Raw genomic sequence first — 24336 nt, 5'->3', positions numbered from 1 at the left:
ATCTCTCTCCACAGTGAAAGCTAATATACGATTGTACAATCAGTGGACCACAATGTACCACACCTGCAAGGTCAAAAACCTATTTAATAAATGCAACATGCATGTCGCTTACATTTATTCAGTGTTACATTTTGCAACATCTTTTTCATTTAAAGCTGTTTTTTTCATTACATGGGCTTGTACTAAAATGCTTTTCATAGATCAGAGAAATTTATTTGTATATTGCTTCATAAAGAGGCTCTATTATGTAAGGATGGGGAAAAAAATTTCACCAGTGTACTTCAAGATTTTTTAACAGCAGCGATAACCTCCAACTAACCTATAGCAGTTAAACTGGCTGAGCAAGTGCTTATCAAGGTTCAGTTGTTGCATACAGTACGCCGTACCAAAATAGCTATAACTTTTCTGTAAGTTAAAATGCATTAAAATATGGGCCAACTTGCTTGGTCTGGAGACCAATCTGTATGCATCTTCGTTCACAGGAATGAATCAACATTGTCCTTTCTTCTTGCAAAAAAGGTTTTGAAATGGCTCCTTGCTGTGTCAACACTGTTAACGCAGCAGGCTGCATACAGGCTGGGCGAGAACAAACATTCACACTGCACAATATGAGCTGAAGACTGTACAGTAGAACAGTGTTTCTCAACCTTTTTCATATCAAGGACCCCTGATTTAGTCCACATTAGGGCCCCATTTGATGAGATTTTGTCTCCTGGACCCAAATCTGAGAATATATGATTTGTCTGGAATTCCATGCCCATCTGTATTGTAGGTAGAAAGATAACAGTGAAACTATGATCAAAATATAGTCATTCTTCTACATTCTTTAATTGTGTTAACTTCTTGTAAATGAAATAATGGTGAAGTTTAACAATTCATCAATTTGCTGGGGACCCCCTGGTTTGACTGTTTCAATGAGCACTTCATTGTCTCTGGTTCCCTGTTCCCTGTCTCTCTCTTAGCCATTCGCATGAGAATCATATCCAAGGGTTCAGTCCTAGGACCACTCTTATGAGGCTAAAAGGAGTCTGGTTGCTGCTACCTTTATGTCTGTGCTTGACTTTGGAGATGTTATATACATGCATGCATCTTCTCAATGCCTTCGTGCATTAGATATTGTCTATCATGGAGCATTGTGGTTCATTACTAATTCTAAAGCTCTTACTCACCATTGCACTCTGTATGCTCGGGTTGCTTGGCCTGCATTGTCCACCTGTAGACTTAATCACTGGTACATCCTTGTCTAGGTAATTCTTGAAGTGCTGGAAGTTATTGTCTGTGTTCCCAGGACTTATTTTTGCTATCTGTCCCCAAAGTCTGTACTGAACTGGGGAAAAGGGCTTTTGTGTGCTGCTCCCTCGGCTTGGAATTTGTTGCAAAATGATTTGAAACTCGGGGAGCTGGTTTCACTAGGTGCATTTAAAGCTATGTTGAAGGAATTGGAGGCAGGCACATCAGGTTGTCAATGTTTTAATTAGCTAGTCTATTTCCCCCTGTGTGCTCCTGGACTCAATGTTGACTTGCCTATCCTTAGCTACTGTTAATGTCTCAGAGTGTGATTTCTTATATTCATTTGTGCAATTTGTAACTTATATTGTCTGTAATCTGTTGCATGTTGTCTGTCTGTAATATGTTAATTGTACTGCTGCCTGTCTTGGCCAGAACACTCTTGAAAAAGAGATTTTTAATCTCAATGAGGCTTTTTCTGGTTAAATAAATCTTTAACAATTTTACTGGCAAAACTCCTAAAACTCAAATTTTACTGCCAAATTAGAATCCTTATTCTAATTGGCTCTGTTTTAACTATTAACATGTGACATAAGTTTCTATTTTAATGACTGTAGCTTGTTAAGTTTTGAGAACAAACTTCTGAAATGTCTCATAATATAAATGCTGCCTAATTCACTCATGATCATCACAGTGGAATATGGTCATCTCACTTGACTTGCAAACCATAAAATGTGCTCAGTAGTGTGAGAAAATTTCTAACACTAACACAGAGGGAGCGCTGTGCGGAGAATTGCCCAATTACATGCTCATAAAGGTCACAAAACCATTTCAGTGCACCAGGAAGCAACATGTTTTGTCTATGAACACATACGTTACGATGAACACACACCTGAAGCATAGACAACAATGTATTGCCCATAACAACTGAACTTTAGAATAGAATATAATAGAATAACTTTCCCGGAAGGGGACTTCAGTTGTTGTAGCCAGCAGTTGAATGACGTAGACAGTAAAAAACAAACACAAGCTAAACACATTACGCTTATCAATAATGACAACAGTGATAGATTAACACACAATAAATTAAAAAATAGACTATCTGAATAAAGCCAAAATATGTAAATATAACAGAGTCCTAAGAGGAGTTTGTTTTTTTTCATGTAATAGTTTAGCAGAAAAGACTGTGAAAAGACTTTAAGATGACCTTGTGCACCAACCTGTGGAATAGTGGACACAGTACCTGGCACACACACAAACACACACACACAATGGGAGTGTTTGTTAAAAGGACGTAGTGACGACAGTCCGGAGCAGATGAATGGCTACATGCTGCAGTGCCAAGCACACACACACACACACACACGCACACACACACGCACACGCACACACACACACCCCGCCCCCACCAATCAAAGGACGAGGATACACTGCTGGAACATGAGCCTGCATTTGGCCTTACTCTGGCTTTTTCAGAAGAGGATCAGAGGTGTAGACCTATCCATGATCCATCATCTGTCCATCCCAAGGCTTTATCCTGATAAGCGTTATGGCGATGAGTGCTGAGGAGTAGACTACTGTGTGTGTGAGTGTGTGTGTGTGTAGGGCAGAATCACTTGAATCTAATTTAAAGTAATTTAATTAAGGTAGGGCTACGCATGACTTTCTATAAATTTGTCCCGGTGGATTAGTGTATACACTCATTCCAATAACACCAGTTAAAACAACATACACACAGCATGCAGCATACAAAGCAGACAACACATAAATATATACACACACACACACACTTAATTTTATGAGTCATTTCTCTCTTTTCTGTATGTCTCTTAGTGTCATGATCGGCTTGGGCTGTTCATGACAAACAGTAATGTTCCTTCTCACCTAAAAACTAATTACAACTGCTATAGTTATTGTTAACTTTGTTTTCAGTAATACTACTTTTTTTTTTATCTGTCACTTACACAAATAAAATATAATGAGAAAACGGACCGTCTCCAAAAAGGACCACCAAAAACCTTTCAGTTATAACTCTTTTGCTTGAGCAATTTTCTCAGCAAGTAGTCTTCTTTTACTCCTTCTTGAATAAAATTTCAAGTAACCGCATTTCAAAATGAAATTATAGTGGGAAAAACCTTATATCTCATCAGGATGGAAATGCTTCACAATAGGATGAATGTGTTCACTCAGAATTGCTCTGCTGTGCCATGCAGGTTTTCATTCCAGCAAAAGACTTCACTAGGTGATTTCACCCCCCCGTTTTTAGGCCTAGACGGCAGATGGTGTTCAGGATGCCATATCTGACCATATTAATTGATTGATGTTTTTTTTTCTTTCTTTCAAGGCTGTGTACCATAATAATCAAACTCAAGCATAATAAAGTATGTACATATGCATTATAAACACAAAATATTCTACTCTAATGTAATTTATACACACGGAGCCTACCTGTACAGTATATAAATATATATCTATATATATGACTTTTCCACTGCTCAGGAGACTGGCTGTATACTGCATCACCTCACTTAAAAAAAAAAAAAAAAGCTTGTAAAAGGGGGTTTATGGACCACATCCTGACCATAGTATCCCTTTTGCTGAAGTGTTCTACAGCTTGTTTTGGATGAAACTGCCTGCTTATGCTTTCAGATTTGCTTGTCTGTTTCTCCTTGCATCTGGAACCAATGTACAAACATCATGAGTGAGGAGAATATGCTTCCGTCCACAGCTGCCTGGGTTGATGTCTTTCCCTCAAATTTCAGTGCCAACATCACGTTCCTTGTGAAACTGTGAAGCAAATTGAGCATTTTTTTTGTCACTGAAGCTCCTGTCAATTAACCTCATATTCCTCATTTACTCAAGTGTTTTCTTCATTTCGGCAGTTATCTGTATTGTGCCTTGGAGCAGACTGTGATGGCTGACGTCACTCTCCTCCTGTCAGAAAACATTCATAAACCAAACTTCAAATGAAAAATTCACTTCTGTTAACTGCGTGGTAGTTTGTTCGTGGTTTGCTCGTAAGTCCATTAAGTAGTGTGTGAGGCGTGAGACTTCATTTTTCGTAAGATTTGCCATGTTGGTCCAGCAGTGGACCAGGTTAGAGGATGGCTGGGCGGTAGTTAGGCCTTGTGGCTGGAGAAGGCGTGGCTACATACTATTTTTTGCTGCCTTCAAGTGATGTCGGAAATATTGTAATAACGTTGAGCGCAACGACTGGGAAAGTCGGATTTTTCTATGATACCGAAGTTGCCGACATGTGATGTTTAGGTAGCAGAGACCATGGAAATTGTGTCACGACATCTGATTGTAAACTTGATGTATGATACAACAATTGTGGCTATTAAAGTACTTATAACCTCTATTACATGTCTGATTCGCATTTTCTCCTCTTCATTGTATCACTGTAACACAGTGTACCTATGTGCCGCTTCATTTCTAAAATAAAACAACAGCCAGCAAAAACTGCTTTTGTTACAAGGTCGATTGTGTTATTATTTCCAGCGATTAGCGACGAGACACGTCGTATTTATGCCATAAGAGCTCTGAAGTGGGAGCTTACGAGAAGAACGCGAAGGCAGCATTAAGCTTGATTGACGTGTGTCCCGGGGAAGACGTCACGGGGTCCGACACGGCTCTGAAATCTTCTGTTGAGTCCGGGCAGGAGGTGAAGAGTGCCAGAGACCTTTATTTGATAACTTACTTTATGTGAAAATATGGCATCTGTTCAGCCGTTGTATTTTGGATGTTGTTAATAATACTCAAAGCCAATTGTACTGCTATAAGGCGGGAGGGCTAGCGACAGGTGCATGTCGATGGTGTTCACATTCAGGACAAATCCACCGCTCTCCATACGGTTGTGCATCGGTCGATCGATAAAAGAACCAAACAACCAAACTAGAACAACTGCTTGATTTGGGAGACACAAAAAAAACGAGTGATGGCTTTCCAGTGCAGCATGTAAGTCCGAGTAAAAGCAGCGGCTTGTCCCGTTTTGCCTGTGCGCACACATGGAGAAAGTTAGTGCAACTTAACCGGTGACTTTGAGAATGTCTGTTGCAAACGTTAGGACCGCAAGATTTTGTTTTCTTGAAGAAAAACAGCAAGGTGTCTGTCCAGTGAGACCGTAGCACGGATTTCCAAGACATATTAACCGTCTGGAGAAGAAGTTATGGAGCAGAAGAGGAACAAAGCGACGAACGGGACCCGCTCCCCCGACGGTAGAGCAAAAGACAGAGTGGACAGGTACGTTAACATACATAGGATTGTTTTAACTCGGTTAGCTTAGTAACTTAGCCTACAATGTTGTTGGCTCTGGTCTTGTGTCATTTTCAAACTCAAAAGCATATTTTATCACTGTTGGGAGCTCGTTATTGAAAAGGTAATTCACTAACTTAGCTAGTAGTCATTCCAAAAGTAATTTATTAGTTTATTCATTTACTTTGTCATATTACTTTTCCGTTACACTCCCAAAATTGGCGGTTACACTGTCTCATTCTTTCCGAAATCGCAACAACTCCCCTGACTGTCAAAGTTCCTATCAGTCGTTTGCTCCACAAAATCAAATCAGTGGGAATAACATACTTCAAGAAGTAAAATTTCTTCCATTTCTCGTGTTAACTAGTTCAGTGTGTGCCTGCGTCAAAGAGGATAGGTTTAGATAGGGTTGAAATAGGGTTTAGATAGGGTTGAAAGAGTTTTTGGATAGTTCAACTAACCCAGTTAGCTTGTTTCAACCACTAACAGATACTTTTTTGTTTCAACTTCAATCTGATATTTAGATGGGACAAATAGGCTGCTACTACTCATTACAGGGAAAGAGTAACAGCATTCCCTCCCAACGCTGCATTTTTTAGCTTGGTCACTGGAATAAACTGGCTCAGGTTATTATGACCTACCCCCAGAGAAGTATAACTACTTTCTCTATTGTTTCTTTATTGCCTGTTGGTGTTCATACTGTGAGTGTATGAGGTGGTCACGTTTTAATCTGGTGTCTAGTTTTCATTAGAAGTTGGACAAATTTAGCCATGCAGACCTATAGCCTATGCTAGAGATGTCTCAACGTGCTAAAATTTGCCAGACATTTGTTTTACATTTAGACAATGATTTGAAATATAGTGTGAACCCTTGAAATATGTTTTATTCCCATGAGCAACATATCTAGACGTAGCCTATATCCTATATATATTTGACAAGTGCAACTTTCTGGCTAGATGTGCATTTCTGCATTTCTGGCCATAATGCATTTGATATATTTTTGAAATCTCTGCACTGCATTTATCTCTGCACATATTTGATATATATGAAATGTATTTTTTGCTGTATGAGAAGGGCCAGTACATTGTTTAAAAAAAACAAAACAGTGATAACGCAACCCAACACCTGAAATTCAGGCACAACATTCACAGGGATATCTCTAATGTGTACCTTTGCTTTTGTTTTGGCAACAAGGGCATACTCTGCTGGGGAACATAACATTTGCATACCTTTATTTTCATACAGTATTTGCACATCCATACAAGCCAAGTCCATGACTGTGTGTGTAGGGTAATTAAGTGCTGTAAAGGCTGTTGTGCTTGAACATGTCCAAAACAATCTATTACAGCAGGCTACCACATTGCTGGTATGTAAGGTGCATTCCTTCTTCAAACATTTCTTTCGCTCTCGTGAAGGGTAAGCTGCAACAAGATTATAGTGTTACATAAGCATCTTTAAGGCATTGGGTTGAGCCACCTACTCTCACAACTTTTTAATTTGGAGCCAGATATTAGATGTACACAATGTGGAGATAAAGGCTATGTGAAACATGGCACTAAAAGAACAGAACTACTACTCTTTCTTTTGTGCTGTAATGGTTTTGTCCGGTCTAGTTATGCCTGATCAAAGCGGTCAGTAAGTGTTCATGACAAGGCCTAAACTCTGTGAACTGTAACAGTTGACTGATAATGGATTTATGAAGGCCAATAACATTTGGCCTTCAAAGAAAGGAAAGAAGAAATACCTCTTTTTCATACAATCACTGGCTTATGACACTGAGTGAAATATAAAACACCTACCTATTTGGAATTTACAGTACTGTGCAAAAGTCTTAGGCGTAAAAAAAATCCATAAAGTGAATATGCTTTCAAAAATAATGAAATGAAAAGTTTCTAAATATCAAAGAAAGATACTATAAAGAGCAGTCTACTAACACAGTTTTGAAGAAATCTTTTAAAATGAAATAAAGGAAATATTAGGCACGCATCAGTTTTATAATGCTATGATGTGAATTGTGATGTAATTTTTTTTACTTTCAGTAATTTTATTAATGCTGTCAATAGTTTCTGACTTTGTGCTTGTTGGTCTAGTGTGGATCCATATGGTTTCATGCGCTCAGAGGACTTTGATTATGAGTCATATGAGGAGCTGATGTCAGAGTATCTAGTTGTGCTCACCAGACGATCCATCAAGTGGTCCAAACTACTGAAGGGCAAAGGCAAGGTGGAGAAGAATGTGAAACGTGAGTGTGACAACCGAACACACAAATACACTCACAAACTCTCTTCTCGCACACAATAAAACTTTGTACTAAATTGAAATGTTGTACCTTTCCTTCAGTGAAGCGTTACGTACGCAAGGGGATTCCCAATGAGCACCGGGCACTGATCTGGATGGCAGCCAGCGGAGCTCAAGAGCAGCTGGAGAAGAACCAAGGCTACTACCAGTCCCTGCTGCATGCCCAGCACGACCCCAAACTGGTGGATACCATCTGCACAGGTCAGGCTGTGAACAGTCCCTCTCCTTCACTCATCCACTCACTCTGACCTCCTTTACACCTGGCATTACCATGGGTAATTCAGTTTGTATTCGGATAGAGCTTAACACATGGGCTGCAAGGTGGCATCGTGAGTAAGGGAGACTGTCCTTCATCCGGACCTGGGTTCAAACCCCTGTGTCAACTAGCAGCCGCCCTGCTGATGTGTCCTTGAGTAAAGCCTAAACTAGACTGCATGCATAACATTTGTGTATCTGAATTTGTTGCGGCCCGGTTGCAGCACGGCATTTTAAGCTGTGACATCAGGTCTGTTCTTGTTCCACAGCGGTCTGCCGGTTGCGTTGTGCCCATCTACGTTTTATGTATGGGTAAGTGAACACAATAATCTAGCGTTGCTTTTCCATGAACAACAGAAGTTGTACCGTGAGGAACATTAGTGTACCATTTTGAGAGTGTAGGTGTACTGTAGCCCAATAGAAGGCTTATCAGTGGCTGTACATAGATAACTTCATCTCCAACTTTAAGTGACATTGGTTTATGTATCCTCTATTTTGTTTATTGACATGGTAATACGTGACGACTATACTAAGCAAAATCTTGGCATTTATATGCACTGGGCAGAAGGCAGAGAAATGCCCTGGTCAGGTCACCAGTCCGTCACAGGGCGAACACATAAACTGGAGCACCTGGAGGAAACTCACAACAACACAAGTAAACTTCACACAGAAGAGACAGAGATTCAAACCTAGGACCTTCTTGCTGTGAGGTGACAATGCTAACCACTGACCCACCACCCTGAAAATAGTAACTTATCCAAAATGGATAGTTAGGTCATGCATGGAACAAGCAAGGCTGTGTGTCTGCTGTCGGTTTGACCTGACCAAACTGTTAATAGTGATGACAAAAGCAGCATAAAACTGCCCTCTCCTCAGCTTTACCTGCAGTAGTGTACTTGTTGTCAAAAACAACTTCTTCCTCTGTTTGAAAAGTAAGAAAAAATGCATAAAGTAATGTAACCTCCCAAGTGCTTGGCATCATTCTAAAGAATGTAAATATTAGAGGAAGAGGAAGTGATGTGTGCAGCAATCTGCGCTTTGCGAATGAAAAAGCTATCTAACTACAATGTGGACACTGGAGACTGAAGTTTGCATAAAAGTTATTCAGCTACATTGCATCTAGACACAATCCGAATACAAGACTGATGTTAATGTCAGGTGTAAAGGGAGATTCTCTCTCTCGCTTCCTCTCTTTCACTCTCTCGCTCTCATGCATATACACACATATACATACACACTCACAAAATATAATATGTGTGTATCTGTGTGGTCTCTTTCTCTCAGACTTGAACAGAACATTTCCAGACAATGTCCAGTTCCGCAAGACGTCCAGCCCATGTCTGCAGAAAGCTCTGCACAATGTGCTGCTAGCTTATGGTCACCACAATCCAGCTGTGGGCTACTGCCAGGTAATGCTGGACTAGGGACGATCCACCCAAAAATGTAATTTGTATAATACCATTCTTATATCCTTGGATAGTTGAGCCCAGACTTGTTAACATGAATATGTCCCACAAATCTGGAAATGAGAGCGGAGTGTGTGGCTGATTTTTGAGGGCATAGTGAGCTCTGTAAGGTAATTATTTCTTATGTTTTTATTTATTTACAGGGATCTAGGCACATTCTTTCACTAGTACTATGAAATAAGGTTCATTTGGGTGTGAAGGCTCAAACAAACATTAAATGAGTCCAAAAAATCAGTCTCAGGGATTTGTCTCTTGATAACATAATGTTTATCTTTAACTCTTTACAAGAAAAATGTCTGGTAGGACTGGGTACTGTCAAGTATTGATACTGTGGGTTACAAAACAATGCAATACATTGTTTCAAGATTATATAAAATTTGCAGTGAAGGGTTATGTGCATTGTTGTTAGGGATTATGGGACAAAAATGATTTAATATTTACATACAAAAATGATTTAATATTTCCATTCCTCTTTATTAAGCAAATTAAATGTTAACAATACACACTGTGTGCTGTAGTGGACGGAAATAACTGTCCACGGAAGCATACACACTGAATTCAACTTACATGTATATGCAGGGGGAGTGGAATTTGACTGTGACCAGGGGAAGAGGGTGGGGGGTGGGGGAATGGGCAGCTCACCTCAAAAAAGCTGTCAGAGTGGTGCATACGATGAGCTACACTTGCAGCTCGCGGAGCTGCAGCAAGTTTCGGCGTAGTCTAGTTTTTCCATGCACATTTCACAGAAACTACAGAGTGGAAATACACTGTTGATGGTCATATCTGCATCTAATCACCACAGAAGCACATACAGTCATACAGTCATATAATCATTGATCAACCTACCAATGTCTTTACTGTTGTTGATTAATAGATGTGCACTGATGTAGATTTTAAAAGCAAGAGAGTCACTGTGGGATGATGAGCATCCCCTCTTTTTTTCTTTTTTTAAATATTACGTGCCAATTGAACTTCGGGTCTGCTATTGAATTATCACTAAAATAAATAAGATTAAATGTTTAGTCAATAAGTATAAATAGAGAGAGAGAGGGAGAGATGGAGAGATTGTAACTAGTCAAAAATAATCTTAAACAAATCCATGTGACTGCTTTGATGCACAAGAGTCTGTGTCGAAAGATTAAGATGGACGATGTAAAGTTCATCACTGAAGTGAAAAAATACAGGGAGCTATATGACTGCCAGCATTGCTTCAGACAACGTTAACAAAGATGAGGCTTGGGATGTTGTTGCTTCAACTGTTGGAGTATAATGTAAATGCAGCCTATTTTAACGGGACATTTCTCCTGGGTATAGTGTGTTTTACTCAGGGAAGGCTGCTGGGCTGAGTAGAAAAAAGCTTCTGGCATGAGCGGTCCTGCTGCGATTTTTAGATCCCACTACATGTCCGTTCCGAATTCAGAAGGGGATGAATGAGGAGAGACAGCAACAGATAAGACTGACAGCACACTACAATACATTACTGTAGACCTGCTGTTCAAAGTGTTCACTGTGCTGTGTAATTTAGACCTGTGTACCCATCAAAGTGCACCCAACTGTTGCATTTTGCTGTTGAAATGTAAAATGTTTCTCCCAGGAGAAGATGCCCCCCGATCCCCCTACTATGATTCTGTAACTGCCTCTGAGCCCCGAATGGTCCAAACTCTAAACAACACCCTTGCCATTATCGAAGCCTTGCCAGCTAGCAGCTAACTAGGCCATGTTCATGTTTGTAGACAATTTTAGCTCGATTTATCAAGTTAATATGTTCTCAACACAGTTCTCGTTCACTAACATAAAACAGTTAAAACAGTTGACAAGATTTACAACCATTTCACCAAGTGGGGAGAATAAGGCTCAATCATTGGCTGAGGAGATGAGCAAGGCACAGTGCCACATGGCTTTTGGATAGCTAAGTTGTTGTTGTTGTTGTTGTCTGTTGGCAGCACCCATGGCTGGCAGCCTTGGAGGAGGCGGCTACCCTCCAGTCGTAACTCAGGGAACAAAGGTCCCTTGTGTGCTAGAGTCATACCTGCATGAGCACAGGTCTTTATAGAACTGAAAAACAGAACCTGCTCTTCTGTAAAACAGTGGGGTTACAAGTATTAATAACAGGGTTTACAGAACCCATTCTGTATCAGAAAAATTAAAATGGCAATGTATTGGTGTATCATATTTTTTCTCCCACCCAGCCCTATTATATGGTTTTAAAAGCCTTTTTTTGCCCTGTGCCTCTTGATCCCTGCTTTCCACTCTTCCCTTCAATGTTCCCTTCCCACTCCAGGTCTGTCTTCTTGATTGAACTTCTCCCTCTCTTCACTACCAGTCGTGGTGTCACAGTCACTCTGTACACTATTTCAGTTAATTCCACATCACTCATAGTATCTGCTGTATGTTCATACATACATGTTTATATGTTTAGGTCATACCTATAACCTGTTCAGATAAATACTGTCACCTAGAACAAACAAAAGGTTCCTGCCATAAATACATTTGTGACACATTTGGTAAATATATGTTCTATTTTCATAGTGTGAACTACTAGCTTATTTATGAATCTTTGCCTTTTTCAATCTGCTTTTTGTGTTCCTTAAAGGAAATTTTATAGTTTGAATGGCTTATGAGGCAAAGCCATGTGCTGTGCTGTGCTGGTGGGTCAGTGCATGTCCTTATGAAAAGCCTATGTCTGTCTGTATCATTGGGAAAGCAGTGTAGTACAAGATAGATTCATTATTAGCATTTGAAAGGCAGATTTCGTGCACCACAGCAGAGGCAAGTTGGTTTGCAATTCAAACGGGCAGCAGGACTGTCTGTATCTGATGGTTTCATCTCATACAGTCAAACTAGGCTCCACTCATCTCCATTCGTACTGATGTAGCCTATTTCAGCTTGAATAGACTTTTGTTGGTTTTGTTCTCTCCTAATCCCCAGAGGGAAATAAATGATGAGGTGTGTATTTTCTGCTTATGCCTATTTCACTCTTCTCTTTATTGAAGTGACCTGCTGTGTTTGTAACCTGAATGTCTCTCTCTCTCTCTTGTTCAGGGGATGAACTTCATTGCTGGATATTTACTTATCATCACTAAAGATGAGGAGAAATCCTTCTGGCTGATGGATGCACTACTGGGCAGGATATTACCAGGTGTGTGTATGTGTCTGTACACTCTTGCACCATCAGTAGCAGCATCACTATTCTGGTCTCTTGGTGTGTGTGTGTGTGTGTGTGTGTGTGTGCGCGCGCGCGCGTGTGTAGGTGTTCTGGCCGTCTGCTGTGCTCCGCGCTAAGAATAACCCTGTAGGAGGTCACATGGTCTTTATCCGTCTGTAGCTTAAGACCTACGTTTTTCTCTTGTCGCTCAAACACACACACGCACACATTAAAGTCTATTAACTGTGCTTAGGCCAAACAGGTGAACATGATGGAGAATGACCTGACATTTAGAAGGAAAAATACTCACAGTATTCAGTCACACGTTTCTACTGGATTTATTTTTTCCAAATGTGCAGGATTTGTGTACGTCAGTTCATGGTTAAGTAAGAGAACTGTTTTACTGACATTAATGTGTCCGGTCACCAGACTACTACAGTCCAGCCATGCTGGGGCTGAAGACGGACCAGGAGGTGTTGGGGGAGCTGGTGAAAGTTAAAGTCCCCAGAGTGTGGCAGACGATGGCGGAGCACAATGTCATGTGGACCCTGGTGGTCTCCCGATGGTTCATCTGCCTCTACATAGACATCTTGCCAACAGAGGTGAGTGTGTGTGTTTGTGTGTTATGGTAGGGGCAGCCGGGGAGCCTTGCTTCTCGCTCAAATGGCCTCAAGATGTTGCCACAGTTTATTTGCAGTTACTTGCATCTGGGCCAAGACTTGCGCCGGTCATTGTTTACAGTCCGATTAGCAACTTGAGATGTGAGAATGGATACAAACAAACAAAATACACAAACATCGATACTTTTTGTAGGTGTTTTAGGTCCAGGCGACATTTCGGCTAATCTCTATAAACAGATATCTGCATATGAGACGTCGTCTCTCAACTCCAACTCCATTCTCACGTCTCAAGTTGCTAATCGGACTGTAAACAATGGGAGAGGGAGTCTTGGCCCGGATGTCCGCTGGCTACACCGGAAACCCCGAAATATTGGCCATCGCCCCCAGAGTCTAATTGTCATCAGACCGATAGACGATGGGTTCCGAGATTGGTGAGTGAGTTACTTTCAGGATCCATGAGGTGCTTTACATCTAAAAAAAAAAGACACTCAAACTTAGTTTTGTTGTTAAAATCTGCTTTGAACATTTCATACATGGAAAGATCCATGTAGAAGCCCATCATTCACCATTCTACACAAGCAGATTTCAAAATATTCTCCACACTCTCATATCGCACATGTGAAATTCTTTGATGATATTACTGTGCCAACAGTATAGTACCTTAGCTCGGCACCGCACAGGTCAGCGTGATTTTGCTCACCAGTATGACACACCCCCTGTTTACTTCCTCTCCCACAGACAGTTCTGCGGATTTGGGATTGCCTGTTCTACGAGGGCTCTAAAATCCTCTTCCGCGTAGCTCTGACACTGATCCACCACAACCAGGCTCTGATTCAGCAGGCCCAGTCGCTGCCGGACGTCTGCCAGAACTTCAAGCAGATCACACATGGACCATTTGTCGAAGAATGCCACGCTTTCATGCAGGTTAAAAAAAAAAGTTTTCCATTGTATCTAGTTGAGATACAGCGTCAGTGAGAGTAAAAGTTAGTTATTTGCTGTCTTTAATCCTATAATCCGTCTGTTTCTTGCCTTTCCTAGAAAATCTTCGCTGAACCGGGAAGTCTGTCCATGGCGACTGTAACTAAGCTCCGGGCAGCGTGTCGTGCCCGCATCATGGCAGAAGAGTCCTGACCCCGTGACTGACGACCTGGTAGTCCAACTCACTACACATTCCAGCACTGTATCCCAATACTTCACTGTCGTCTTCCTTCACTTTCTGTCCCGAATGAGCTTGGGAGGGTGAGAGAGATGATTCTGACTTTTGGGATGACCATTAGGATTGTTGAGGTTGTTTATAACTGACTTTATTGTCACAGTGATTGCTGCATTTAGTTAGGCTGTACAATTGTCTCCATGTATGTTTAAGACGCACTAAGTGTAAATATATGCGTATATTTGTATACACTCAGCAACGTCGTCTACATGAGCTGAAGATTCCATTTGAAACTGACATTTTGACCATGTGGTTTGTCTTAAATGAAAACATTTTTTCTGTGAAAGTGTTTCAATGCATAAATATGCACTTTACTCCTAGCAGTGAGACACTGTAGAGATAAAGCTTGGCAGCTTATGCCAGGTTGGATAAATTGTATCTGTGTTGCACACTGGAAGCCGAGAGGAACCTACCTGCTGTATTTCACGTCATTATCTCAAGGGGGATTATCATGATTATTATGAAGAATAATAACAAATTTTTATCTTGGGTAAATTGGTGGGGGTGGGGGTGGGGGTGGGGGGTGGGTGGGGGTGGACATAATGGGCACTACATAGTGTACTTGCTGTCTTATTCAAATATGAATTACAGACTTTATGACAGAAACTTTTATTCCTTAAAACATTTCAAAATCAGATTTTCTCCGTCTGTAGATTTTGTTCAGCTGTTTGAGCTTGCTTGCAGTAGTTTTTCCAGCCAGTGTCGGACACACAATGTGGTTCGGTCTTCAGTCTGGCTTGGGGAAGCGTTGTAGGTCCTGATCTCAAGTGTCCGTTCAAGTGCACTATGGTGAAATGATTCAAGCACAATTAAAAGGGCTGCTCTCTTTTTCTAACAGTGGTGTGATCTCTTTGTTCTGTGTTTGGGTTGGGTTTCTTGAAAGTATTGCAGCACTGATATCAATTTTTGTTGCATGGGACAAAAATAACCTTGGTGTTGATATCAAGCCCAGCTGTGTGTATTCTGTGAAATGACATAGCTTTCAGTAGAGCCGTGTGTATTTAGCACAAAAGGGAATATTGAAATTTTTAAAATTATTTTTATATTGACTACTATTGCAAGAAATACCATAAAACCAATGCTAGACTTTTAAGAGTTTTCTTTATTGACTTCAGTAAGATGCATAATAGAAAACGAGATCAAAGCATTTCCTATAAAAATAAAAGATCAAATCACTACACTTCATATTAACATTTTTATGGGAAGGGGGGGGGGGGGGCAATAATTCACACAGCCTCTGAAGAAAATTAAAACTAGCCCCTGCACCTGTCCACTTCTCCTGTTCAATAAATTTGTTTACACAAAGCAGCAACCCGCATGCTTTAATCACCTTAGTTATGAAACCCTGCTCCACTACTTAAATCAAACTGTGCCTCCATGGCAAAGTTGTTCAGGCTTCTATCATTTTCCACTGCAGAGGAACGTGACAAGGGATGGTAGACATTCAGAGGTTTCCCTTTTCATTGAGTAATTGGGCCTTGTAGGTAATCTCATGGTCACTAAAAATAAAAATAAACAATAGAGTGAGCACATTGCGGTGAGAGATATTCATTGATGCTTTTAACAATTAAATAAAAAAATAACCCATCTTGACTTTGCAAAATCAAACTTTAAACTTGCAAAGACTTCCTTTCATGTCATTGTTTACTGCAAACTACAGACCAGTAATTTTTGTCTTACAGCTCATTTGACTGCAGTGGCACAACAATGTATAAACAGACAGGAAATGATTTTTTGGCTGGACAGGGTTGATTGGAACCCAGTTTGATCTGACCCATATATTGATTATGTCTAAAAAAAGAATTTACCATTCAGGCCAGGAATGGTAACGCTGCCCCTCCGCCTCTTAACTGTATGTGATATTCAAGGTTCATTTACAAAACAAATACACAACTAAGGACAACAAAACAGAAATTCACGCAAATTCAACCAAGTTTAAGAACATATTTAAACAGGAACAGCACAGGGCAGAGTACAGTAGAGGCAGACAGGTGGCGGTGAACTTGCAGATTTGAGAGTTCGATCTAGTCCTCGGCTTCCCCAGGATGCAAACAGTGTACTATCTACAATAGAGGCTGCTAGGTTTTTACTAAACTGGGGTTAGTAGTAGCAGGTAGTGGGCTTCTCTTCATCATCCATGGACAAAGTCAAAGAGAAAAAAATATTCAGAGGTCACATAGGCAATGCAAACACACGCACACACAAAAGCGCACACTGCAGAATAACAATTGCTTTCATTCACTCATGCTTGCATCCACACAGTCTATCACTTACTCATTCTCACACACACACAATGGTTCATCTCTACACCATCCATCCAGTCAGTCAGTCAGTCAGTCAGTCAGTCAGTCAGGTAGGTTGAGGCTACATGAGGTCCATTCAGATGGTCTGGTATCCAGCATGGCTCCTCTTCCTGCCTATAAGGTATGCGATGAGGACGATGAGCACCAGGCCGGCCAGCGCTGCTCCCACTATGATGGGGATGAGCATTTGGTCTTGGTCCATCTGACACTCCTCCGCTGGAGACGGAGGTGAAGGGGAGGGAAGCAGAGCAGAGGAGAAAGAGGAAGTTTCATCTCAAATATTTTGAATCCTCGAACTTTTCTTTTTCTGCAATAACTTGCTCTACATTCATACAGTTGCACCCCCCACATACTGGGAGCAGCCCAGTTCAACCATAACTTTTTATTGTTGACCACTTGTGCAGTTAGGGGTTAAATGTCCTGTTCAGCAATAGTAGTTATTGTGGGAGGGGAGGACATTAGGCTACTCATTCATTTTCCTCACCCTAGATTTTCTTACCACGTGCTCCTAACAAACTGTATCACTAATAGCGGTCAACAGCAACTGCTCAAATTGGAGGGAAAACAAGCACTTAATTTGTGATAAGCTGCGAAATATTTGGCTTTGTGAAACCAAATACAAAAGCCCAATTTGCCAGGAACTGGGAATTGGACCACTGCTTTACCAAGAGAGCTACAGCACCAGTCTGGCTAGCTGAGAACATCATAGCTATTTCTGCATCCCGCAGCTGTACATGCAGTGTTTGTTTTTTTGGGGTGGGGGGTGGGGTTCAGAGTGACTTATACTAGCTGCTAACAAACAAAGAAAACTTGGGAAAAAGTAGAAAAGAGCAGAGGCAAATAAGAGTTTTTAGAGGTGAGAAAGGGAGGTATACCTGTAGCAAACTGGTTGGTAGTGACTCCAAAGGGCTGCACCTGCAGCCTGAAGGTGTTGAGAGAGAAGGCTGGCACTACGACCAGAGTTTGCTCTGCATTACACATATAGGAGCGGCCCAGCGTACTCCGCAGGTAGTCGAGACTGCTGTTGCTGGCTGAGAAGGGAGCTGGGGAGAGAGATGGATCAGCATTACTTATACCGATGTAACTCAGAGCTACGACAAAAATGTTATTTGTGACAGTTCTTACCAGCCATATCGGGCCAAGAAGCGAGCAGAGAGACGCTGCTCAGGTGGTACTTGTTGGTCGTGGAGTTCTGCAGACAGGAACAACAACGTGAGGGAGGGAAAAGGGGAAATGAACACACACCCCCGCACACTAACTTCTGCCCATATACCTATATACACAGAGGAGAGGGATGAAGTTACCAGAGTGAAGGTGAAGTTGAGCGTTGTGGTTCGCTCCTGCATCAACACCAAGGTAGCGCTGCTGGCTTCACATGATCCTGAGATCGTTGTCAGATTGGGAGTCAGGTTCACAATGTCTTGGACAGTCTGGCAAAGTAGACAGAAAGATAAATCTGAGTTTATTTGAAACAATCAGAGGTGTGACCGAGTCAACTCTGCTCGACTCCCAAGTCAGTCTCAAGTCTAAATGTAGAACAGAAGTCAAGTGAGAACAAAGCAAGAGTCCTTTATCAATTTCATATCTTAAAGAAAACATCTAGGACTTTTGTAAAACTTGGTAAGTGTATCATGATTTGATTTCTATAATCAGTTTAAACTTAAATAAATTCAATCACTCAAAACAAATTAAAGTTCAATTGTCTGGTGGAACAAATCTCATAACTTTACACAAGATCTTTTGTCAAGACTTTAGAGTACAAGTCAAAGTCAAGTCCCAAGTCACCAGAACCCAAGTTCAAGTCTCAAATACTCTCTTCGTGTATCAAGTCAAGCCTCAAGCAATTAAAATTGTGACTCGAGTCCCCACTTCTGGAAACAATCCACTGCATGTAGTAAGTTTGTCACATAATATGTACTGAAAACTGATTTATCTACTGATGTTAATTTGTGTTATTCTTGCCCGTAAAGTTTAGTAATACCTTATTTTGAGATACGGAGAAGTGGGAGACATTGAGCTGCAGTCCCATTTGGGCCAGGAGACATACAGTGCCATTGCCATTGGTGACAGAGTAGGTTCCCCGTTCCGGTGTTCCTGGAGGGGTTGGGACCGGGGTGGGGGCTGCTGTCGTACTGGCAGGGGCAGGTGGAGCTGTAGTGCTGACCTGATCTGCCACACATACACTTTCTGTGAGGGAGACAAGATGGAGAATCATGTTATCAGACAAACACAACAGAGCAGCGACCAAACCATCAGCTCACACGAGCTACAAACCCACCCACACACACACACACACACACCCACACACACACACACAAACAGACACAGACACACAGTCGTACCGGTAGGACTCAGATCGTCTCCGGGCATGTACGCCTCCATCTTCATATCAGAGAAAGTGACAGTGGCTCCGCCCACTCCGAAAGAGGCAGGGCTTTGACAGCGGTAGGTGGTGTTGACCCTCGCCCAGATCCCGACTGAAGTCGACACCACAGTGACCACATCTAGGGCAAACAACCATGATGAGTAAAATTAGTTAGAAACCCAAAATACCTTATAGCCCATTTGTTCTGTCATATACAATGTCACAAAAAGCTGTGGCTGGCTCCGAAACAGTCTAGACCTCCCTGTTGAAGGAAACTATTGTTATATGTTGAACTATTTTTTGCTGCTGACTGTTGCTGAGTTCAAATAATATTATAATCCTTGATTTCAAAGTGAAAAACAAACTAATGCTTAAAGTTAGTGTAGTTGATGGTTTAACTCAGTGTCATTCAAATTTGGCCATGGAAATTTGAGATGGGGAGAAGTCATGGAAACGTTTTGGAATTTCATGAGAACCCTCTTAATAACACCGGCTTGAGAAGTCTGTTACCAATAATTAGATTCATTTAAAATGAAATTAATTATTGATAACACCCAGACAGTTCATTGCAACCAAATCCAAGGCAGAAAATAATGATCCTCAGCGATGCACTACCCCACTGAACCACACTTTAATAATTAAATTAACATTAACACATTTTCTATGCTGCTGCCAGTCACTCGTTCCAAATCCTATCAGCCTCTTAAACCTTTGATCAACATGTGGGACATGTAGTAACAGTTATAAGAACTCACTGTGATGACTCCTTTATGTATATTTTACATGACCTTCTGTGATAATTAATAATAATGCCAATAGAGGCAAAAGGCAAATTTCCACCTCTTGTGGACAATAGATGTGTTCTCTTCTATTTCTACCTATACCTTCATTACACTGTTGATATCAGAATATAATGTGATATAATGCAATATTTTACATTTTCCTTTACCTTTGTGTTTACATATTTTTGGTGTGCACGTGATTGTCTGCACCAACCACCAGGAACATGTAAATGCACCTGGCTAATAACTTGAATCTTATGCTGATTCTATTACACTTTACCGCACAGTATGTCATGCATCGCTGCTCTCACCAGAGCTGTTGGCCTGGGGGAAGACCGAGGGGTCGCTGAGGTTGTACTGCAGCGTCAGGTTGGCAACACTATACAGGCTCCCGTTGGTGGAAAAGCCCAGGCCGAGCGCGTGGCCCGCTCCGAACACGGCCACCAGCCAGGGCGAACTGCCATCGCTGCCACAGGAGCTGCTGCTGGTGTCGACTGTGGTGGAGTTTGGGAGGGAAACCTGCGCTGTGCTCTGAGGAGAGGAGAGGGGAAACGGTATTGATTTAGAGTCAGATACATATTGGTGTTTACAGTAACAGATACAGCACTGGTAATGAATCAAAGGGGATATCATGGCATTGTGTATCCAAACAAACACTTTAGAAACAAAAGTGCTTGCACAGATGGAAGCCACAGCATTGCTGTCATTGTACACACCGTGCCATTGGAGGTGTCGTATGTGATGGAGAAAGAGGCAGAGAGCTCAGCTTTGATGCAGGTGGCGTTCCCCTCCCTCACCTCCAGAGTAACGGCCTGAGTGAAACCTGCAGAGGAAGACATCATTAGGGCAGAATTGCCATGCTTGGATGGCAGCAAAACACATTTAATTGCTGGGTGTAACCAAGTTTATTACTGTGATGCAAGCTCATACAGTTTTATGTGGAGTTAAGTGTTAGTTATCTGGGCTCTTAATTGACTTGCCTGGTTAAATAAAAATGTAAATGATGATGACGATGATTATTATTATTATCATTACAACATAACCGGTGTTTCATGATGTCAAAGTCAAGCTACACAGTACTGCAGTTCACACCAGCGACCAGCAGAGGGCTCTGGACAGGTAGAAGTGAGAGACCAAGTCCGCACCCACACACTCATATTTATTTAAGAAGTATCAGCCTATTATCCTAGAGCTGCTGCTCCACTCCAGACCTGTGACAGGTGCTGCTGAACTTCTCCCAGAGTGATGGAGTCAGGAGTCATGCTTGTTAAAAAAAAGTTCCCTAACTCCTTTTCCTCCCCGCTCCCATCCTCCTTCCTGAGCATGGCTCCGACTGACAGAATTACCAAACAGTATTTACCACCTCGGCCTAGCCTGGCACCCCACACACTTGCATTGCAGGCTATTAATACCAGCTTGCCCCGGAAGCTGCCAACTCACTCCTCTGTGTGTGTGTGTGTGTGTGTGTGTGTGTGTGTGTGTGTGTGTGTGTGTGTGTGTGTGTGGTGGGTGTAATCCCTGGACACAGCATTGGACTTAAGATCTGCAGACTCTGTTGACACTTTCAAAAAGCAGCTAAAGACTCATCTGTCCAGACTGGCATTTGTTTAGCCTGTGTCTGTAATTCTGTGTCTTTTTATGTCTTCTATGTTTTTATGTCTTTCTGTTTTTTTGTTTTGTTTACTGTTTTCTGGTCTTACTTAAACTATTTTACTCTTTGTGGCTTTGCTCTGTGAAAGGTGCTATATAAATAATGCTTTAATCAGTGTGTGAGACTTCCTAACCAACCTTTAGACCTTGATCCCACACCTTAAACCCAGCTCCTATCATCCTGGAAAATCTCTCCCACCCATTTAACAATACACTAAATGCAATGCAGAAGTAGTTCACTTGTTATTTTACACTTCCCAGAATGTCTACAAAGAGGTTCAAGCAGTTTGCTCTGAGTGTGAAGAGGCTGTGGAACGAACACACTGAACCATCCGGTTTATTTGACTTTCCAGTGGCATAGACGCTGATTGTTTTCCACTGTATGTTACCAGCATGTTCTGTGCTTTCCATGTGAGCAGTGCTTTATTCTTTGTGTTTTCACTTGTGGCGATTCAGTGATAAAGGGATCGCCCGCTGTGGGATCAATAAAGCAACACTACTGATAATACTTTCACTCCATTACAGAGCAGACTGACTAAACTCCATCTCTCTTCTCCCTCCCCCCCCTGTCTCCCTCTCTATTCTTCCCTCCATCTTGAGTGCATCCTGTTTCCACTGATGTCTATGTGGCTTGGTGCAGTAGTAACCGAGCTTTCTCGTCCATTAATATAACCCATGGAGAGTGGCTTGTGCTTCAATCAGGTACTTTCTGTTTATCACTCACTCTCTCCCTCCCTCCACGCCTGGCTGAAACTTGACCCTGTTTTCACCTCTCTATTCACCCTGTAAACACACACAGACTGGGACTTACACAACACAGCAATCAGATCATGGCCACTTGAAGTGAAAAGGGGGGGGGGGTTTAGTTTGCACAGTGTACTACAGACACAAGCCTTTCCCTCAGTCAGTGTTTGGACAGAGAACATACGAGCCTGGAAAACTATCCCACTGACATTCGTGTTATCAGGAAATATGAGGGGAAAAAACAGTAGTTAATGAACAAACTTGGAAGGTCTTCAGTGGATGAGTCCAACAGGCTGCAGAGTGGACAACAAACATCACACCAACAGTAATCCACAGTAAATAAGTCTTTAGAAGTCATTTTAGAAGGATATTAGGCAAGTAAACTAAGTGATACCATATGAAGTAAACAAAAAAAACAACCCTCTATTAAGTAAGATAAGGTAGCTATAAACTCACTATGGAGCCCCTTTTTGTTTGGGCTGTGACAGTATTGGCCTGTTTTCCTGTGTCAGCAACGCCATGTGAGTGTGTGTGTTTGTGTGTGTGTGTGTGTGTGTGTGTGTGTGTGTTTTTTTGGGGTGGGGATTAAACGGGTCATAAACTAAAACCCTCAGAAGGCCCACTGTTCATCCACACAAAGCGACTCAAAGCGGTCACGTGAAGCACTCAAATGGAGACAATGCAGCGGCTCTACGAGCGCGTGTCTCTGCTTGTCCATAATATGAACAGTCACTGATGGTACTATTGAAATGTGAGTGAGTGAGTGAGTGAGGGAGGGAGGGAGGGAGGGAGGGGGGGAGGGAGGGGGGGTGAGGGCTGTTATATCTCAGGTGACAACTCAGACACCCCTGGTCTGATTTTGAAGCAGTATGGAGTGATGGTAAATCTTCGCTGTTTAAAAAAAGAATACTCTGGTTGGCCTAATGGGGGCGCTGTAATTAAAGATCGAAACTGTAAACTTTGAAAGGCCATAACTGCTGGTCCTATTTGGATCAACTTGGGGCGTCTACTGACTGGCCCGGGTCTGCATCACTTATGGGGGATGACAAGTTTATTTGTTCATATTTAATGCCGAGAATAAATCTAATTTCCTAAACGAGTGGAATTCGTTAAGCAAGGTGCAGATAGATGGATAGATAGATGGATAGATAGATAGATAGATAGATAGATAGATAGATAATAGACACAGCATATAGTTATATAACATCACATCAGGCTATATGAACATGTACATGCTACCACGGTCATGTGAGGACTATAGCTACATAACACCGGGAGTTATGTGACGTCGTTTTGTCCGGCGGTATAGCGGCAGGATGTCGTAGCCTACAAAACATACAAATCACTCACCTTGAAGAACTGCAAACCAGGCCACGAGTGCGACCAAAGCGTGCCAGCGTGCCATCGTTCAAACGGCAGAGTTGTCACGGTAAATAAACCCGGGTGTAGCAGGATAGTCGGGACAGGCGGCAGGTGCAGGTGGGTCGGCGCGGCAGAAAACGCACTTGACGCCTTGTCGCTCTTCCAGCGGGGCCGAGCGGACCGAGCGGCAACTCACCGAGCGGCTTTCTGCTTAATAATGAGTCTCATATACAGTTTATTTAATCCTCTTCGTATTCATGACTTGTGTCTGGAGCACGCTGTATAGAAGAAAACGAGCATTACCGTTACTAGATCTCGGTCATGCCCAGAATAAGGAATGTCTCGTCATGTGAACTAGTAGCTTTTAGAGCTGCCCAGTCACGTGAGACACCCCCCCCCCTCCTCCTCCCTCTCCTCTGCGCCCTCCTCTCTCTGAACTGAGCTCTATTGTCAAAACATAATACTGTACAGAAACCTATTAAACTGGCTACTGTCCTCTATGGCATCCATAAAGGCAACGTTTATATAATGGCACAAAAAGTGTAATAATTAATAATTCACTGGAGAAAGAGACTACGCACGAGCCTAGGCCTACTGCAGGATTAAAAAAAAAATACAAGCATCCTCATGTCACAGTTTGGTACATCAATTT

General features: G+C 41.9%; 3 protein-coding genes across 4 annotated transcripts in view; 1 reads left to right on the top strand and 2 right to left on the bottom strand.

Annotated features, from left to right (window-relative positions):
* The window catches only part of tmco3 (transmembrane and coiled-coil domains 3), a 31737-nt gene extending 30329 nt beyond the window's left edge, over positions 1-1408 (bottom strand). Inside the window, exon 1 of the mRNA XM_071541378.1 lies at positions 1170-1408. Coding sequence (XP_071397479.1) covers positions 1170-1206 — 37 coding nt within the window. The 5' untranslated portion in view covers positions 1207-1408. The remainder of the gene's footprint in view (positions 1-1169) is intronic.
* Positions 1409-4889: 3481 nt separating this feature from the next.
* On the top strand, positions 4890-15291 carry grtp1a (growth hormone regulated TBC protein 1a). 2 transcript variants are annotated; one of them, XM_071541390.1, is made up of 9 exons: positions 4890-5469; positions 7572-7723; positions 7822-7980; positions 9319-9443; positions 12543-12639; positions 13075-13247; positions 14004-14189; positions 14304-14445; positions 15115-15291. In XM_071541390.1, exons 1-8 carry the CDS (start codon positions 5396-5398, stop codon positions 14394-14396), a joined length of 1059 nt encoding a protein of 352 aa, XP_071397491.1. In that variant the 5' UTR covers positions 4890-5395; the 3' UTR covers positions 14397-14445; positions 15115-15291. The 2 variants fall into 2 exon arrangements, with proteins under 2 accessions (XP_071397491.1, XP_071397490.1); XM_071541389.1 differs by lacking the exon at positions 15115-15291 and having other exon boundaries at positions 14304-14964.
* A 227-nt stretch (positions 15292-15518) lies between these two features.
* Positions 15519-24014, bottom strand: lamp1a (lysosomal associated membrane protein 1a). Its single transcript, XM_071541388.1, has 9 exons — positions 23673-24014; positions 20645-20751; positions 20240-20459; positions 19124-19285; positions 18763-18968; positions 18086-18211; positions 17907-17973; positions 17657-17824; positions 15519-16997 (listed from the first exon to the last, which is right to left on the bottom strand). The coding sequence occupies exons 1-9, from the start codon at positions 23725-23727 to the stop codon at positions 16858-16860; spliced, it is 1251 nt and encodes a 416-aa protein (XP_071397489.1). The 5' UTR covers positions 23728-24014; the 3' UTR covers positions 15519-16857.
* Between the last annotated feature and the right edge of the window lie 322 nt (positions 24015-24336).

The sequence above is a fragment of the Centroberyx affinis genome, unplaced genomic scaffold (genome assembly GCF_046629955.1).
Source record: "Centroberyx affinis isolate AG114_WGS23_722 - 3 ecotype Tasmania unplaced genomic scaffold, CSIRO-AGI_Caff_v1 ptg003857l_1, whole genome shotgun sequence".
Taxonomy (NCBI): Eukaryota; Metazoa; Chordata; class Actinopteri; order Beryciformes; family Berycidae; genus Centroberyx; species Centroberyx affinis.
This window is presented reverse-complemented; position numbering and strand designations above follow the sequence as displayed.

Bases quoted from the DNA above. Each gene is read 5' to 3' on its own strand.
- grtp1a (XM_071541390.1), top strand. From the start codon at position 5,396: ATGGAGCAGAAGAGGAACAAAGCGACGAACGGGACCCGCTCCCCCGAC. The intron at 7,724-7,821 runs GTGAGTGTGACA...CCTTTCCTTCAG, and splicing joins GGTGGAGAAGAATGTGAAAC to TGAAGCGTTACGTACGCAAG. The intron at 12,640-13,074 runs GTGTGTGTATGT...TCCGGTCACCAG, and splicing joins ACTGGGCAGGATATTACCAG to ACTACTACAGTCCAGCCATG.
- lamp1a (XM_071541388.1), bottom strand. From the start codon at position 23,727: ATGGCACGCTGGCACGCTTTGGTCGCACTCGTGGCCTGGTTTGCAGTT. The intron at 19,286-20,239 runs GTGAGAGCAGCG...TGTTTGCCCTAG, and splicing joins CCCCCAGGCCAACAGCTCTG to ATGTGGTCACTGTGGTGTCG. The intron at 16,998-17,656 runs GTATACCTCCCT...CTCCGTCTCCAG, and splicing joins TACCAACCAGTTTGCTACAG to CGGAGGAGTGTCAGATGGAC.